Source organism: Maniola hyperantus, chromosome 22, assembly GCF_902806685.2.
Source record: "Maniola hyperantus chromosome 22, iAphHyp1.2, whole genome shotgun sequence".
In the NCBI taxonomy this organism is placed as follows: Eukaryota; Metazoa; Arthropoda; class Insecta; order Lepidoptera; family Nymphalidae; genus Maniola; species Maniola hyperantus.
Genome location: NC_048557.2, coordinates 9,357,910 through 9,373,183, shown reverse-complemented (window position 1 = coordinate 9,373,183; position 15,274 = coordinate 9,357,910). Strand labels below are relative to the sequence as shown.

At 39.8% G+C, this 15,274-nt stretch overlaps 1 protein-coding gene across 2 annotated transcripts in view; it reads left to right on the top strand.

The window, feature by feature from the left end:
- The window catches only part of Sbf (SET domain binding factor), a 99,465-nt gene that overhangs the window by 35,648 nt on the left and 48,543 nt on the right, over positions 1-15,274 (top strand). Inside the window, exons 4-10 of one of the 2 annotated variants that reach the window (XM_034980666.2) lie at positions 5,872-5,988; positions 6,747-6,966; positions 8,140-8,381; positions 11,700-11,950; positions 13,116-13,307; positions 14,295-14,403; positions 15,072-15,208. In XM_034980666.2, coding sequence (XP_034836557.1) covers positions 5,872-5,988; positions 6,747-6,966; positions 8,140-8,381; positions 11,700-11,950; positions 13,116-13,307; positions 14,295-14,403; positions 15,072-15,208 — 1,268 coding nt within the window. Of the gene's footprint in view, positions 1-5,871; positions 5,989-6,746; positions 6,967-8,139; positions 8,382-11,699; positions 11,951-13,115; positions 13,308-14,294; positions 14,404-15,056; positions 15,209-15,274 lie in introns of both variants that reach the window. The other variant, XM_069506150.1, reaches the window with a different exon arrangement.

Below are 15,274 nucleotides of genomic sequence, written 5' to 3'. Positions count from 1 at the left end.
GAGTAACCGCGGGGTGATTACTTAAAACGTTGCAGTAGCGACAGCAATGCGACAGCAGAAGCAATGCGACCGTTCATTTGCTGTCTCTCTTCTTCGTCTACTTATTTTGCTTTGTGACTATTGCTGTCTCTCTGTAGCCGCTGTCACGTGTGATGTTTGACAGCAATGACCGCGAGATTTACACCTGTCGCGAGATACGTAATCACCCTGCCGGCCGATCCCTTTTCCACGCAGCGTCCAAGGAGCAGATAGCCCTGATGGTTGCCAACCTCCGATAGGAGACTGCACTTCAAGAAAAAGTTGAATAAGAGAGTGTTCTACCAAGATAAAGACTGTATTAAACGTGGTGTGCGCGTGCATTGACATTGTTATGTTTATTATGGTGTTACGTACGCCCCGTGAGACCTATTGTTTGCTGTAATTAGAGGTCTAGAGTGCGATTAAGCCCTAGAGACGAGTAATGTACGTAATCGTAGGTATACTACGCGACAGTTCGAGATGGCAATAGGGGAGGTAACGCCCTGCACACTCGTACAGCCCCCGCGCTAACCCGATGCTGACGAGCGCAGGTGACGTGCGGACATGCGAAGAGTCCGTCCTCTCATACCCCGATTGCCATCTCGACCTGACGCTCCTTTCAGTCTTTTATTAAGTTTTCATTCATTTCCTAGCGATTACTAGCCTTAATTCCTATTTCATTGGCAATTCTTCGCTTGCGCTTACGCTTCGGAGATGGACGGATATATGTGTTTAACAGACCAATCAAATCAAAAATCCAGAGCTCGTTTCTGAAAGGGCTCGCATCGTGTTTGCTTAGCATTGAATTGAACGTTGAGGTACAAACTTCGGTTGGTACCTTTTTATGGAAGTGGCACCTCTTAGGGAAGTGTGTATCTTGGGTTCAGTATCAACGTCGTCACGTCTTACTGACGATCTAGCGCTTTGCAGCCCGTCCCGTGGGAGCGTCTTCCAACAGAGCTCGATTCCGTAAGGGCTTGAGTCGTGTTTGTTTAGCATTGAATTGAACGTTGAGGTGTAAAGTTCGGTTGGTACCTTTTTATGGAAGTGGCACCTCTTAGGGAAGTGTGTATCTTGGGTTTAGTATCAACGTAGTCACGTCTCACTGACGATCTAGGGCTTTGCAGCCCGTCCCGTGGGAGCGTCTTCCAACAGAACTCGTTCCCGTAAGGGCTCGAGTGTTTATTTAGCATTGAATTGAACCTTTAAGGTGCAAAGGAAAAACGTGGAAAGGAACCTTGAATGTCCTTTTATAAAGGATGGAACAAATATTGTAGTGGCCTAGAGGTTGCAGTGGGAGGACCCAAGGGAAGAGATTTATATTGCCCATATATATATTATATAATAATACTATTATTATATCGTTATTATATTATATAATAATACTATTTACATAGTATACGCTATATGATGATAGATAATTTGGAAGTCAACCGAAAATTCAATTATAAATTTAATAAGAAGCTTTTAAAAAAAGGCCTATGCCCGCTACCTCGTCCCCGCGGAGCTGGAATGGCGACCTCGCACGAGGTGGACGGACGACATCATACAAGTCGCAGGGAGCCGCTGGATTCAGGCGGCGCAAGACCGCGAGGCGTGTAGAAGTCCCTACAAGAGACCTATGTCCAGCCGTGGACGTCTATCGGTTAAATATGATGATGATGATAGATGCATTAACTACTTAGTAAAGCTGCGAGAGAAGGAGTAATGAGAAAAAGTACTTTAAGAAATTAATAAAGAAAGCATTTTAAAATCTACGCTATTTTTTCCCATTTGCAAGTTAGTACTTGTAATTCAGGAGAGCGGCTCTGGATTCGCAACCCTTTAATTAACTTGGAAATGAAGGGCTTATTCAAATCAGCCGGAATGCCTGGCTAGACCCAACGGAGTCGAGATAGCCGTCTAGACTGATGATATTATAGATCACTAGCTGATGCCCGCGACTTCGTACGCGTGGATTTAGGTTTTTTAAATACTTATAGTATTTAGAATACTAATAGAAGTACTATGGTATTTAGAAAACGAAAACGACTTTGATTTCACGGGATAAAGAGTAGCCTATGTGACTCTCCAAGCCTTTGACTATACCCATGAAAAAAATCACGTCAATCCGTTGCTCCATTGCGACGTGATTGAAGGACAAACCAATAAACCAACAAACAAACACTTTCGCATTTATAATAGGGGTACTAATTGCATTTCAAATTAAGAGCATTTAATTATTTAAAAAAATTCTCATCCTTAAATTCAAATAGATATATAAAAGGAAAAGATGACTGACTGACTGATCTATCAACGCACAGCTCAAACTACTGGACGGATCGGGCTGAAATTTGGCATGCAGATAGCTATTATGACGTAGTAAGCATCCGCTAAAATTGTACCATGTGACATATCAAATTAAAGGGCTTGTTGTGAGCGTCCCAGGTACCTTCCACCTTGCGCTGCACCACAAGACGCTCAATAGAGTCACTCACGCCGGGACATGTATCCCAAGAACTTTAGTACGCGACTGTATGCGGGCATCATGTAGTCTACACTAATATTATAAAGAGGAAAACTTTGTTTGTATGTTTGTTTGTTTGTACTGAATAGGCTCAAAAACTACTGGACCGATTTTAAAAATTCTTTCACCATTCGAAAGCTACATTATCCACGAGTAACATAGGCTATATTTTATTTTGGAAAAAAATAGGGTTCCGTAAGATATTTGGGTTTTTCGGACACAAGGTGTAAAAAATCAACCAGAAAAGTTACTTATTTTGCGTACGCTGCCTAAACTATAAAAGATAGAACCATAAAATGTTCTAATTAATTGTAGATCTTATAAATATCTACAAAAAAGTCCGCGACACACTATACCCATCTATGTCGAGTGAGGCACAGCAACCATTTTTTTATTTAAAAATCTTGATTTTTTTTTGGACTACATTTAAACGCGTTTATTTTACTCATGCTATTAATCCTTATCAAAATAAATGATTTCATCACTAAGAACAGTTTATGGAGATAATATTTGGTCTTTGAATGATTAAAATTGGACGTTTGGTTTTGAAGTTATGGCGAAATTAAAATATTACGATTTCTGCTGCACGGCCCGTTGTATATTATATAAAGAGGTAATGTCGTTAAGTTTGTTTGTAGGGGGTAATCTTTAGAACTACTGAACCGATTTTAAAAATTCTTTCACCAGTAGAAAGCTACATTATTCCTGAGTGACATAGGCTATACGGGATCTTTAAAAACCTAAATCTACGCGGGCGAAGCCGCGGGGATCAGCTATGGTAAATATGTTTAAGCGATGTGGTGCGCATCTGCTATCGTATTCACGGGCGCACAGTATGTAAATTATCACCGTATCTAGTTAGATCGCAATGTACCTACTACGTCATCTTTGGTTCGCGACGCGGTCGGCCGGTCATTGTTTTTATGCAGATGGTAGAACGTGGTATACCATATAACTGTATGGGTGCAATTTATTTGATTTGATAATTTTTTTTCTATTTAGGAGTAAATACTAGCTGTGATAGCCTAGTGGTTAGGAAGTCCGCCTACTAAATCGGAGGTCGGGGGTTCGATCCCGGGCACGCACCTCTAACTTTTCGGAGTTATGTGCGTTTTAAGTAATTAGGCTGGCCTTACACATCCGGAGTGTCTCTCTGAATTCATATTATTAATTCAGAAAGTCCGGAATTCCTTACAATGTCAGTATGCTCCACACACATTCTGATTTTTTCAGATTATGAATTTCTCAGATCGATCTGTAAGAATGATACTGACGAGCGTTCTTAATTCCGGTTCGGAATATTAGATGGTAGACGTGATATAACATAATATAACTGTAAAGGTGCAATTTATTTGATTTGGCAATTTTTTTTTCTATTTAGGAGTAAATACTAGCTGTGATAGCCTAGTGGTTAGGAAGTCCACCTACTAAATCGGAGGTCGGGGGTTCGATCCCGGACCTCTAACTTCTCGGAGTTATGTGCGTTTTAAGTGATCAAATATCATTTGCTTTAACGGTGAAGGAAAACATCGTGAGGTAACCTGCATGCCTGAGAGTTCTCCATAATGTTCTCAAAGTCTGCCAATACGCACTTGACGAGTGTGATAGACTATGGCCAAAACCCTTCTCACTCTGTGAGGAGATCCGTACTCTGTAGTGAGCTGGCGAAAACTTATAGATGTCAACAGTGGCACAACCTAATTTTAGAGTATTCGCATCCTCTTCTTACTAATGTAATATGAAAAGGACAGACGCAGTTTGACAGTTTTAAATTTAATTTTTAAATGGTAAAACCCGTGATTTTAGCGCACAGTCGCGGGCCTACTGTTTAAATTTGTAGCGTGCACTAAAATTTAGACTTTTTAAATGTAAAGTTCATGTTCTGTCCCTTTTTAGCATTGTTAAAAAGGAAAGGATGCAGATACTCTAAATTTAGTTATAGAAAGACAACGGAATCGGTGCCATTATCTCAATATCTCGCAGAACCTAAAACAATATTTCACTTTATATGCCTTGCGCTATTTCTGAGGCTTCCTGCAAAGGATCAATAAAGCGAAATTATGTTGAAAATTCAAATAACCTGGTCGGCAATTTGAAACTTTTCAAAGCGAGACAATAGAGGGCTGCCTAAGCGACGCCGGCTGCGTGCGGAAGTTATTCCGATATTGCTGCCAGACGAGCCTTCGCTGCCTGTGCGATCAGTGGCGTGCAGGTCATAGAGGCATAAATGCACTGCTTACCCCAGTTGCAATAGTTCAATGCATATTTTTCATTATGACCTGCCAGTAAACAGGTTCCTACCTAACTAATGCCTACCCTGGCTTTAAATCCTGTGCACGCCACTGTGTGCGATGTACCTGTCCGCTTAGTATAAGATTTTTTTTAATTGAATGGTTTACTAGCGATTTTAACATAAAACTAACTATAATAAATACATAGATTTTTCTATCATGCACAACTACGTTAAATCATTTTAAAGTAAACACTGCATGCAAATTCCGTACAGATACCAGAGTTACAAAGGGAATAACAATTAAAGTAAAGATTCCATACAGTATGTCTGCAGGTATGGTAAAAATTAATTTTACGTCTCGCCAACGTTGATAGTATTTGAGAGTCGAAATACGATAACGTCAAAGTAAAATGGATCGTATGATCCTTGAATTTAAGTCAAAAATTCAATATCACTGATTTTAATTTTGCAACGTTTCCGCTTGGAGCGCTGGCTTTAGATGTGTAAACAAACTTGAGCTTTAAAACTAGGCTAGTTAAGATCCAGTTTACTATAACGCTGAAGTGTTTCGGTACTCGAATACTATCAACGTTGGTGAGACATCAAATCTCGTACTAAGCATGCTGGCATAACTCGATATTAACTTTTGAACTCTCCGCATATTTTGACTGAATAAGGGTGGATTTATTTTAGACCGAACCTCGTGTACAAACGGGGCACGATTAAAATAATTTTAGCATGCCATGCGGCTGAGAAAATCAAAGAGTTCCTACGGATTTTTTTAAAACCAAAATCCTCGCGAACGCGAGCAACCCCTTCTTTCTTCACTCTGGGCTGGTTTCCGCACTTAAACGTTTCCGTCTGTTGTGCGTGCGAGCAACCCCTATTTCACCCCCTACGTCTACGCCTACGTCATAATAGCTATCTGCATGCCAAATTTCAGCCCGATCCGTCCAGTAGTTTGAGCTGTGCGTTGATAGATCAGTCAGTCAGTCAGTCACCTTTTCCTTTTATATATTTAGATAAAGGGTAAAACTCTCGATAAGCCTTTGCGCGTTGTGATTAATATTTAATTTCACTTCTGGTATGTTTATACTTTTTTCTTTGTTTCCAGGACGAAGAATCTCTAGACGGGAGTCGGCCAGTGGCCAACATCACCCACCACAGCATAATGTATGCGCCCAAGTGTCTCGTCATCGTCTCAAGACAAGACTACATCGATACATTCCGGGTAAGTGCCATCGCAAAATTAGTTCGCACTAGCTGATGCCCTCAAACCAAGAAAGAAGATGCGTCAGTGGACAATTTCTTAGTATATAAAATAATTTATAAGTTTAGGTTAAAATAAAATTACTTATTATTCATACATTAGGCTAGATCGTAATATAATTGAGTAGCTAATTGGCACTCAACAATAAGGAAGGAAAAAAAACTAGCTGATGCCCGCGTGGATTTAGGTTTTTAAAATCCATGGAAACTCTTTGATTTTGCGGGATACAAAGTAGCCATATCTTTAATGCAAAAAATAGAATAAAATCTTATATAACGACTAGCTGACCTGACGGCTTCGCTCGGGTGGAATTTAGATAATCGAGGTGACCGGAAACCTAAATACCAATTTTCATGCAAATAACTTGAAAAATGACAACTTGACTTTCATACAAATTTTCATCCCATATTTAACCCACTTAGGGGTGAAATTTCGAAAGATCCTTTCTAAGTGGGTACCTACTCTTTACAAAAAACACACCCTCAAAATTTCATGTCTCTAAGACCAGCAGTTTAGGCTGTGCGTTGATATACATATAAGTCAGTCAGTCAGTCAGGACTTTGAATTTTATATATAAAAATACCACATAAAGACTATATCGGAAACCGAAAAATAAGGATGAGTGCACAAACGCCCAAATTTTTCACTAGGACCAAGTTGTGGGCATGTATATAAAAACTCGTTAAACTGCTATTAAACATGTAACATTATATTTACAGAATTGCCTCGGCATAATCTACACGGTGTGGGTTGAGAACATCGGGGTGCCGTTGGAGACGTTGGTGGGCAACCTGCTGGGTTGCGTGCTGGTGCCTCCGGCGGGGGGTCCTCAGGTGCGGTTCAGCATAGGCGCCGGGGACCGGCAAGCTTTACAGCCCCCCGCCGCACCCCCTATGCCGGTTACACATACTGCCGTTCATATGCTGTTGAGGCTATTAGGTGAGGACATAATTGTTACAAATTCAGGTCCATTGTGTAACGTTGCCACTTGGGATACTTACTTATTCTTTAGGTTGTGCGTTGTAGGGGTGGCAAGCGTTAGCAGATTGCTCTGTGCAGCCTGGGGATGGCTTAGGATATAAAATAAACAACAACGGGTTCCGTGAAAGATTACAATTATTTAATGGTCTTGAAAGGTACAGCTATTAATTTTCCACTGGGGGGTAATTTTTCTTTACAGATTAAAATGATAAACTAGACTCGACTTAGCTCAAAGAACATCTTAACTTCTAGGCATGCGTTCGCTCATAACAACACACTTAATATATTCTAAACTTAAGGGTAACCCGTGTTATTTCATTACTAAGTTGATCCCAAATCTACATTTAAGTACTCTTGTAAACCATCAATTCGTAAATTTTGAAATGTTATTTTACAACAAATAAAAATAAATAAAGGAAAGAAACACCTAACTTTCAAATTATGTCCATAGGTGTCCGCGACTGGTCCTCAGAAATAAAATCAGCACCCGTCCGAAGAGGATCAGTTAAACTCGAGGAAGCCTCATGTTTTAAATTGTTAGGTTCCTCATGGCTGAGAGTCGTGACCCTTTGCCATTCGTTTTTTTTTCTCTTTATTTCAACCCCAAATAATAATTGTACATTTTTCCGCTTGACATCCAGAAACTCGCTTGAGTTTTAATTTAATTTAATTTAATTTATTTTATTTTATAGAGACAAACAATTACAATTAGTTAACTAGATAGTATATATATATAAACACTTAAACCAAAGCAGTCTCCAATGAGAAATTAACACTTATAATAAAGAATTATGTCCACAACACACGGGCATAGTATGCGTATGAACAACTAGGCACAGAGTATTTAAAACTAACTAGGTAGGTAAACTTATGGAACACAGAACTGAAATCGACTAAAGTATAAACTATAACTAGGCAGAATTTGATATAACATCCTTAATTGCTAATTTATACCTATGGAGAGAGAGATGAAAAATATCACTTTTCGCGAATAGATGATTAGCTTGGTTGCAACTTCGTCGTATGAATGTGTTATCAGCGTGTTTAGTCTTACTTGGTGCAATATGAAACTATGAGTTAGTAATGACTTATTTGTGAGCGTAAGTTATTTGACCAATTGTTACTTTCCAGGTATACACAACTCGGTGACGCTATGGTGCGCGGTGATGAGCGAACACAAGGTTCTACTTGTGTCGTTGGCCGCCGCGCGGTTGTCCGCCGCGTGCCGCGCCCTCGCCGCCCTCATGTTCCCCTTCCGCTACGCCCATGTGTACATACCCTTACTACCGGCGGGGTTGGCCGAAGTGTTGGCCACACCGACGCCGTTTCTTATCGGAGTACATTCCAGTTTAAAAGAAGAGGTTTCCGAATTGGTGAGTAGTGAACACTTCAAAAAAAAGTAGGTGATAGCCTAGTGGTTAGAACGTCTGCCTTCTAATCGGAGGTCGGGGGTACGATCCCAGGCACGCACCTCCAACTTTTCGGAGTTATGTGCGTTTTCAAAGTCAAAGTCAAAGTCAAATGATTTATTCAAAATAGGTAATAAATTACTCTTATTGATTGTCTGGTATAGTGTTAGATTTGTAAGATAATATAGTGGTGATAATTATAACGCAAACTTAAAACTAAAGCTACGAGGGTTCCAAACGCGCCCAGGTCTGAGAAGAGCCCACAACAAACTCAGCCGGGTATTCTTTTTATTATCACCACTTTACAAATTTATTGAAACTTATTAGAACTATCACAAAGTCGTTAAGCAACTCATTCCCAAGCTTGCTTATCATTTAAATAATCCTTTACATTGTAATAGGATTTTTCAATTAGTTTACGTTTTATGAAAACTTTGAACTTGTTGAGAGACATCTCCAATATGTCTTCTGGAAGCTTATTATAGAAACGTATGGAATTACGAGCAAATGAATTGCTAACTTTACTGAGCCTAGAGGCGGGAATTACAAGTTTATTTTTATTTCTAGTATTTATATTATGACAGTCACTTTTTTTTTTAAATTTATTTATGTTTTTATGTACGTACAGTAAATTTTCAAAAATATATTGATTATGCACTGTCATAATTTTAACTTCCCTAAATTTAGTTCTCAGCGACTCTCGTGGCCCCATACTGTATATGGCTCGAACAGCCCTTTTCTGCAGCACAAAAATAGAATTAATATCAGCAGCATTACCCCATAATAATATACCATATGACATAATGCTGTGAAAGTAACTAAAATATACTAGTCTCGCAGTTTCTATGTCTGTCAACTGGCGAATCTTTTTTACCGCATATGCGGCAGAACTAAGTCTGTTCGATAAGTTATTTATATGAGAGCCCCATTGAAGTTTTGCATCTAACGTTATTCCAAGAAAAATAGCGGTATCCACTAAATCTAATTCCTCATTATTAAGTTGCACAGTGGTTTTCACCTGCTTAACATTTGGTAAAGTGAATTTAATACACTTTGTCTTTTTCCCGTTGAGAAGCAGGTTATTAGCTTCGAACCACTGTACTAACTTGGTGAGAGAATTGTTTACTTCATCAAAAGTTGTTAAGTATCGATTGATTTTAAATAAAAGTGATGTATCATCAGCAAACAAGACTATCCCGTAATTGTCCTTAGCGAGGTAAGGAAGGTCATTGATGTAAATAAGGAACAGAAAAGGTCCTAAGATGGAACCTTGTGGCACCCCCATTTTTACAACGGATCCGGGAGATCGCTTTCCATTCACGTCTACCCTTTGTATTCTATCATTTAGGTAAGAACTCATCAATTCCAATGCTGCACCCCTAATTCCATAATGGTGCAATTTCGCGACCAATGTTTCATGATCAACGCAGTCGAAAGCCTTGGATAAATCACATAAAACGCCAAGCGCATCACGTGATTCCTCCCAGGCTTCAAATATATTTAGTATTAACTCAACACCAGCATCGGTTGTTGAGCGACCCCGTGTAAAACCAAACTGTTTGGTGTGAAATAAATCATTAATGTTGAAAAAATTAAGCAGTTGAGTTAAAATTATTTTTTCAAAGATTTTACTAAAAGTGGGTAGTACAGATATCGGTCTGAAGTTAGTGGGGTCACTAGTACTACCTGATTTAAATAATGGAATTATTTTACTATGTTTCATTAAGTCTGGAAACTCACCACAGTCAACACAATTATTGAATATTAATGCTAACTCGGGTGCAACAATATCAATTAATGATTTCACAACGTTAACGGAAATGCCCCACAGATCATTTGTTTTCTTATTATTAATTAATTTAAAAGCTTTGATAACGTCAGAGCAACTAACGTGACTGAATTCAAACATTTTATTACATTCAGGCACGTTATCCTCCAATAGTGAGAGAGCGGCGGCTGCTGAAGAGTAAATTAAATATCACTTGCTTTAACGGTGAAGGAAAACATCGTGAGGAAACCTGCATGCCTAAGAGTTCTCCATAATGTTCTCAAAGGTGTGTGAAGTCTACCAATCCGCACATGGCCAGCGTGGTAGACTATGGCCAAACCCCTTCTCACTCTGAGAAGAGACCCGGGCTCTGTAGTGAGCCAGTGATGGGTTGATCATGATGATGATGATGTAGTATTTGTAACATTACTCTCATGGGTGTAACGGCGATTACGCACTGCACTTCCGTCATCCGTGAGAATACCAGCGACTGTCTACGACATATGTCATAATCTACCATACAAAACATAAACCGGCCAAGTGCGAGTCAGGCTCGCGCAATGAGAGTTCCGTACTACAGTCGTATTTTTTCGACATTTTGCACGATAATTCAAAAACTATGATGCATAAAAAAAAAAAACTGTTTTAGAATGTACAGGTGAAGACCTTTCATATGATACCCCAGTTGATATAGTCACTCACTTCGAAAGTTGAAAATACTAATTATTAGTTCATGACCACAATTTAATTTTTTTTGTGTGATCTAACCCTAAATTCACGGTTTTCAGATTTTTCCCCAAATGTCAGCTATAAGATCTACCTATCTGCCAAATTTCATGATTCTAGGTCAACGGGAAGTACCCTGTAGGTTTCTTGACAGACAGACGGACAGACAGACAGACAACGAAGTGATCCTATAAGGGTTCCGTTTTTCCTTTTGAAATACGGAACCCTAAAAAGGAACGTATTTTCACTGACTCGGATCGGATGAGTGTGTAACCGCCGTAACACTGCTGTCGACAGACTTGGCCGAAGCTACATTTGTTGTACTTCAAAAAGTTGCACTGCTAATCGGTGAACAAATTTTTTTACTTTTTATTATGAAACTTCGTTGAACCAATTCGATTTGATTTTGAATCCTTTTCTAATCCACTTATCTATAATCAACAGACCCTGAGTGCCGAAAGATATCTATAGAAAACCTAAAAGGCTGGCTTGGCCATTGACCAGGTTGCTCTGCTTAATGTTTGGTCAACCCTAAACGATCTTTATTTTAGGAGTTGTACTAGCTGATGTCCGCGACTTCGTACGCGTGAATTTAGATTTTTTAAAATCCCGTGAGAACTCTTTGATTTCCCGAGATAAAAAGTAGCCTATGTCACTCTCCAAGTCTTTAACTATACCCATGCACAAGATCACGTCGATCCGTTGCTCTGTTGCGACGTGATTGAAGGACAAACCAACAAACAAACGAACTTTCACTTTTATAATATGGGTACTGATTTCTTTTACAGCTAGACGTCATAGTAGCAGATCTAGACGTGGGCTCCCTCCACATACCAGCCGGAGTAAACATCCCCCGGCCAGAAGGAAGGCTCCTGTCCTCCCTGCAAGACGCCCTGGCTTTAGTCTTACAACCAGAACTCAAGTCTGCAGACTCCGCCTTCGCACCGCCGCCACCAGCTTCGTCACCACCTCACATGCTCGACAAGGAGATACGGGCGGTTTTCATGAGGACTCTGGCGAAACTGTTACAGGGATACAGGTAAGTACAGTTAGTCTTATAGGATCTCAGGATCTGAGAGTCTATTGCATTGTTATCCCAAGAAAACCATTCTGGTTTGTGGAAAGAAGTCCCGACCGAAGAATGCGACAATATCAGCCAGGGACCTTGATGAAAGGGTTACAGGTTAGTACAGTTGGAGTCACCAGATCTTATTATTATAGATCAATATAGAAATGTATGTAATTATAGAAATGTGGCCAGCAACAGAAGCCGGTGGAAACAGATAATCCATTCGAGGGAAGTTTGCCAGGACCACAATCTTCAGCAATGAAGGAACAACCGGAGAGAGAGAGAGAGAGATAGTAATGTTAGAAAATCTCCTCCCATCATGTGCTTAATGGAAGAGACTTATAATCTTCAGCAATGAGGAATGGACACTACATATCAGCCGGGGTAAAAACCCTTCAGCCGGAAGGGAGGCTCCTCTCCTCGCTACAGGAGGTCCTGGCCTTAGTCCTGCAGCCAGCCATGTAGTTTGCGGAAGTTAGATACAGACATAGCTTGCATCGCGGGAAAGGAGGTTGGACTACTTTCGATCCCGATTTTTTTTTTGAATTTTTAAAACCACATCTAGATGGGCATTAGATGATTATTATCTTGGGAAATCAAACAGTTCCCACAGGATTTTATAAAACCTAAATCCACGCCGAGGAAGTTACGGGCATCTAGTTTAATATTGGTAAAGCACCTGAGCTGTGATAAGAATGTGAAAGGAATAAGCTGTGATAGCCTAGTGGTTAGGGCGTCCGCCTTATAGTCGGAGGTCGGGGGTTCGATCCCGGGCACGCACCTCTAACTTTTATATATAGTTATGTGCGTTTAAGAAATTAAATATCACTCGCTTTAACGGTGAAGGAAAACATCATGAGGAAACCTGCATGCCTTAGAGTTCTCCATAAAGTTTTCAAAGGTGTGTGAAGTCGACCAATCCGCACATGGCCAGAGTGGTAGACTATGGCCAAAACCCTCCTCACTCTGAGAGGAGACCCGTGCTCTCTAGTGAGCCAGCGATGGGTTGATCATGATGATGATGACGAAAGCACCTGAGAAGAAAAGAAGACCTATGTAGAAACCTACTTAACTCGACTTGATGTAAGGGGCATAAAATAAAAGGCACTATATTTTTTTTTACACTTCTTTCCAGGCATTGTTTAACGATAATCCGGATACACCCCGCGCCGGTGCTAACATTCCACAAGGCTGGGTTTCTGGGCGCGAGGGGCCTCTCCCAGTGTCCCTTCGCCGTGAGGTTACTGGACTCCATGTTTTTTAACGGAGTCGTCGCTGAAAGAGGCCCGCCCTGGCGACCGACGGACATATGGGACGAATTAGTACAGTAAGACATCTTCTATCTTCTTTCTTCTAAATATATAAAAGGAAAAGGTGACTGACTGACTGACTGACTGACTGACTGACTGACTGACTGATCTATCAACGCACAGCTCAAACTACTGGACGGATCGGGCTGAAATTTGGCATGCAGATAGCTATTATGACGTAGGCATCCGCTAAGAAAGGATTTTTGAAAATTCAACCCCTAAAGGGGTGAAACAAGGGTTTGAAATTTGTGTAGTCCACGCGGACGAAGTCGCGAGCATAAGCTAGTTATGTATAAGTTAGTATGTATATAATTGTACCTATGTTTTGATCAATAAATAATTTATTTATTTATTTATTGTCACTTTCACAGCGTTTTATATTATTTCGAAAAGAAGTCTTTTTGCTGACTTTTTATCCCGGAGAAATATTTGTTCATATAAAAATTTGTGTTCATGATCAAATAATTAGTATTTTCAACATTCAAAGTAAGATTAATATAAGTGGCGTATCGTATGAAAGGGCTTTAAAACAGATTTTTATTTATTTTTATGGATCATAGTTTTTAATTTATCGTGCAAAATGTCGAAAAAATACGACTAGTACGGAATACTCGTCGCGCGAGTCTGACTCGCACTTGGCCGGTTTAAATTCTGAGGCATGCCTGACCCCATTGGAGGTAATGCCCATTGGAGATATTGTCTGTGGACTTGTTGCCGGATATTAAACTTAATAATAAATAAATAAATAAATAATCTTTATTTCATCAGACATCAAAGGCCCACAATATTATGTTAGTAACCATCTTAACCTATGTTAGTAACTATATTATAATATAATATATGTTAGTAAGAAACTTATTCTATGTTAGTTAATATAATTAATATACTTATTAACTAATGCAGACATCCAGTGCACTTTGAGAGCGCTGTCCTGTCTGTCTGCTATCACCTTCAGGATAACGTTGGGACTTCTTAATGAATGTGTTGAATATTGTATGTTTCAGAAATCTTCCTGAGCAGCAGAGGTTGGAGTCACTGAACCCAGAGCTAGAGCTGCAGCATTTACAGGAGTTGGCGATGCAGTTACACCTCAATGAGAATCCTAATCCACAGGTCAGTTTCAGTTTCATAATATTTATCTTAAAAAAATTATCATCGAAGGCACTACATCAGAAAGATGATCAAGATTGAGACTGAAGTGAACTACTAAACGAAATTTGGATCCGAGATCCGACAACTAGAGTTCCGTACTACAGTCGTATTTTTTCGACATTTTGTATGATAATTCAAAAACTATGATGCATAAAATTAAATAAAAACCTGTTTTAGAATGTACAGGTGAAGCCCTTTCATATGATACCCCACTTGATATAGTTATCTTACTTTGAAAGTTGAAAATACTAATTTTTAGTCCATGACCACAATTTAATTTTTTTTCTGTGATGTAACCACAAATTCACGGTTTTTATTCCCCCCTGATGTCTGCTATAAGACCTACCTACCTACCTGCCAAATTTCATGATTCTAAGTTAACTTTACCCTGTAGGTTCTTGACAGACCGACAGACAGACAGACATCAAAGTGATCCTATAAGGGTTCCGTTTTTCCTTTTGAGGTATGGAACCCTAAAAAATTAAAAAGTTGGTCTTATGAGTGAGCGAGACAAAGTACACCTTCGCTTTTGTTGTGTGCCCCACGAAATCGCTTGTTTTTATGAGTATAATATGCTACGAAACTGCTAATTGAATATACCAAGTGTATAACAGGGGGTGTCTGCACAGGCGTACTCTCAGCGCGTGCTGCGGCCGCCGGAGGGCGCCTCGGCGCGCATCCACCAGCCCCCGCTCCCGACCCTCGACGCGGCAAGAGTGCATGACGTCATCGAGGAGGTCACCGCCAGGAACGCTAGTAACCCAAAGTAAGTAGGTACAGTACTACCACTTTTATCAGTTGCATCGACAATTTAATAGTTCAAGTAATAAAT